Source organism: Hyalella azteca, unplaced genomic scaffold, assembly GCF_000764305.2.
Source record: "Hyalella azteca isolate HAZT.00-mixed unplaced genomic scaffold, Hazt_2.0.2 contig13125, whole genome shotgun sequence".
Lineage (NCBI taxonomy): Eukaryota > Metazoa > Arthropoda > Malacostraca > Amphipoda > Hyalellidae > Hyalella > Hyalella azteca.
Genome location: NW_025943059.1, coordinates 8550 through 11733, shown reverse-complemented (window position 1 = coordinate 11733; position 3184 = coordinate 8550). Strand labels below are relative to the sequence as shown.

General features: G+C 40.3%; 1 protein-coding gene across 1 annotated transcript; it reads left to right on the top strand.

The window, feature by feature from the left end:
* Positions 1-566: 566 nt before the first annotated feature.
* On the top strand, positions 567-2835 carry LOC108676839. Its single transcript, XM_018164992.2, has 3 exons — positions 567-765; positions 1795-1913; positions 2159-2835. The coding sequence occupies exons 1-3, from the start codon at positions 639-641 to the stop codon at positions 2294-2296; spliced, it is 384 nt and encodes a 127-aa protein (XP_018020481.1). The 5' UTR covers positions 567-638; the 3' UTR covers positions 2297-2835.
* Positions 2836-3184: the final 349 nt, after the last annotated feature.

Genomic DNA, 3184 nt, shown 5'->3' with positions numbered 1-3184 from the left:
ATTGTTCGATCCTGAAAATTTAAATCAATGATTTCTCTGGTCATTAACCACTCGTGTTTAAATAAGCTTATTCTGCTATCTTATAGTAAAATCATGATAAGTGACTATAACTCCAGTTCGATGCATTGCTTTTATATTATAACATTATCATTATATTCCACGAAAAAACCTTGAGTCAACTGCTCACACAAAGTCGCTGTTTAATTAATTCGTGGCCAAAATGAAGAAATAAAGCCATATTAGTCTGGAATATAATTAATCGTCTCTTTGGATAGTTTCGCCTAATCACAGAGTTCTCTAAAGCTTTCCTAACATCGAGAGTCACGTCAGACATATTTTACATGAGCCTCATAAACGGATAACATAAACTCTAACAAATTTTTAGCCAGCTATGACATGAAACGACTGAAATACGTCGCTTGTTTGCAAATTATATTAAGTCCAAATGGCACATCAGTACGATTCGGACTATTTTTCTCGTAGCAGTGAGATTGGGATTTATTGCTTAAAATAATTATTTCAGAGACCAATGAAATATCTTTTGGAATTTTTGGGCAAATTGTTGTAGACAATACTTCTTTGTAGCCGATGGCACTTCATGTCCTCGTAATTTCGAGCGAGTGGCGGACAAGTGCGTGATGTATCTGAGCGAGGAGCAGACATGGCGCTCTGCTGAGGACACTTGCAGATCCAGAACTGGTCACCTCGTCACCTTCGCCGACGTGGACGAGCTCATCTTCGTGCTGCGATTCCTCACCCGGCCTGGTGAGTCGTGCAACTCCAGCAAGACCTTTGAAACCCTGAGGGTTCACTACCAACAAGTCTCGTGTCAGACTAATCCATATGTTAGTGGTCATAACCATCGGGTCTCGTGTGATTACTAATCCATATCATGCTTGCGATCAATACCATCGGGTCTCATTTAAAATCATTCATACTTTCGTCTAATGTAATTTGGTTGGTAAATCCCTCCTCACGATTCGTCGCAAAGATTCAATATGTTCCCTATTACGATTCGGGGTGTGCAGCGTATTTCGTCGACTTGATTGACAAAATTCTTGGTATGCGATAAAAAAAACTCTTGTATGTTTTAAGGGCCTTTCTTGTTGTAACTTAAACTGTCGACAGTCGGCAATCAATTTTCGTTGCAACATGGATATCATTCCAAATTACATTAATTATAAATTCGAAATGCGATTTTTACACAAACTGCTCCACAGCTTTGACAGCGAAGTACAAAAAGTAACTGTAAGGATTGAGTATTATCAATGATATTTTTAGTATTTCATCGAGTTGTTACGAGTAGATCCTTATTCAGTTTGAAGCCGTAAATACCTTGTAGCCTGAACATCATGCCATGATAAAGCTGATACTTTCAGTTGGTAAATTATAAAGGGGATATTATGTCTGATACCTGATGGTTTCGGTGTAGTAGCCATTTAGGCCTGTCCACCCGCCTTGGGTGCTTCTAGGCTATTTATACTTCATTTGGTTGCATGTATGGTAGATGACGCAGACAACATGAGAGCAGAAAATTTGACTAGCTAGTGGTAGCTCTCAGGATCGAAGAGGCTCGACCGGTTCGCCTAGAATTCATTAAGCCTGTTTTTGAAGGCGTTTAAGGAGGGGGCAGCTACGACGCTGCCTGGAAAATCACTCCATGTGGACACGGCCCTCTGTGAAAACAAGCTAGCCATTACGTTTCGTCTGCTGCGTTCCTGGGCGAGCTTCAAGCTGATACCATAGCTTTTGTCTGTTTCTTGTCTTAAAATTTCAATGATTATCCATCCCCAGGATCTGCCACGAACGTCTTCCCGCCGCTGTGGGTTGGCATCTCCGCGGAGAAAAGCACCGACGTCCCGGACTCGGAGGAGCTGCAGTGGCGTTGGGTGACCGGTCGTGTCGAACCACACGTGAGTGACATCAAACTCGCTCAACTTCATAAAGCGAATGATACTACGCATGATATGAAAAATATATTAGATGCAAAAACGAATTACTTCTCATATTGCACAATCAATTCCAAACACGAGAAAGTTAAATTCCATTATTTCGTTCTAACAAGCTCATGATCTCGGCTGCAATTAAATAATTCCCAGAATCGTCCAAGAAGGAAGACTTATTGGCCTTCTAAGTAAACAAAGTATAATTTTTCCAGCCATCTGCTCTGCTGGCGACGTTACGCCCGACCGAGGAGCGCTGCGGGTTCCTGGATTCGCTGTCGTCGGCCTACATAAGCCTCACCGTCGACTGCCGCGATCGGAAGCGCGCGCTGTGCGAGGCTCCTCCGCTATAACGACCATCACGACCCCTGATGAACTACGCCTGTTGAACTACGCAGTCCGCCGCTCTAACGACCATCACGACCCCTGATGAACTACGCCTGTTGAACTACGCAGATTACCGACGCACTGGAACGCTCTATGAGGATCTAACTTCGTCTTGATTTTATTCACCTTGGAATCGAATCTTCTCTGCAAAATCACTTGCGTTTTTAGCTTTATTCCGGGCAGTAGGAAGCCACTAATTTCAAGTAAGAAGCTCAGCCACAACCGTTGACCACATTTGCCATTTTTTCACAATACACACAGGGTTCTTATCTCCCTAAATTTGTTTTTCACTGTCGATTAAACATAAAATTTGATAATATAGGTACATACGTATTGCTTTGCCTGTTTGAAGTTAAAAATTATATTGACTAAGAAAAGATTTTATTCTGCTCAAAATCAAATTAATTTCTCTCAAAAAGTCATATCGACTGATTTCGTCATATTTCTGTTCATCTATTTTTCTAATAATTTCAATCAGATGGGCATTTTCATTTGAAAATATCGATAATGCAATTGAAAATAATGACTTAGTTCTTCAAATTATCATAAAACACCTGAATTTTGAGAATTTTGTTGCAAATTATCAAACATCCCTGCATAAATTCCTAAATATACATCCCGCATTTAATAAGTTTTTAATTCACCTTGTATGATCACTCAGAACTCTTTGGGTTAAGGGGACCGACTACCCTCCGGAAAAACTTTTACAGTTATTATCCGATCATCATGAAACTTCACATACGTACGCAAAATGTAAAAATAAGAACATTTTGCTCTTATGAATTTTTCGAAAAAAAATTGATAGAAAACGTGATATTCAGAGAAAACGGACAAGAACGGGTACTATAGAAAAT

What these genes read in the sequence shown, in the direction of transcription:
- LOC108676839 (XM_018164992.2), top strand. Translation starts at nt 639, where the DNA reads ATGTATCTGAGCGAGGAGCAGACATGGCGCTCTGCTGAGGACACTTGC. An exon ending in GCGATTCCTCACCCGGCCTG is followed by an intron (nt 766 to 1,794) that starts GTGAGTCGTGCA and finishes ATCCATCCCCAG; the next exon opens with GATCTGCCACGAACGTCTTC. An exon ending in CCGGTCGTGTCGAACCACAC is followed by an intron (nt 1,914 to 2,158) that starts GTGAGTGACATC and finishes TAATTTTTCCAG; the next exon opens with CCATCTGCTCTGCTGGCGAC.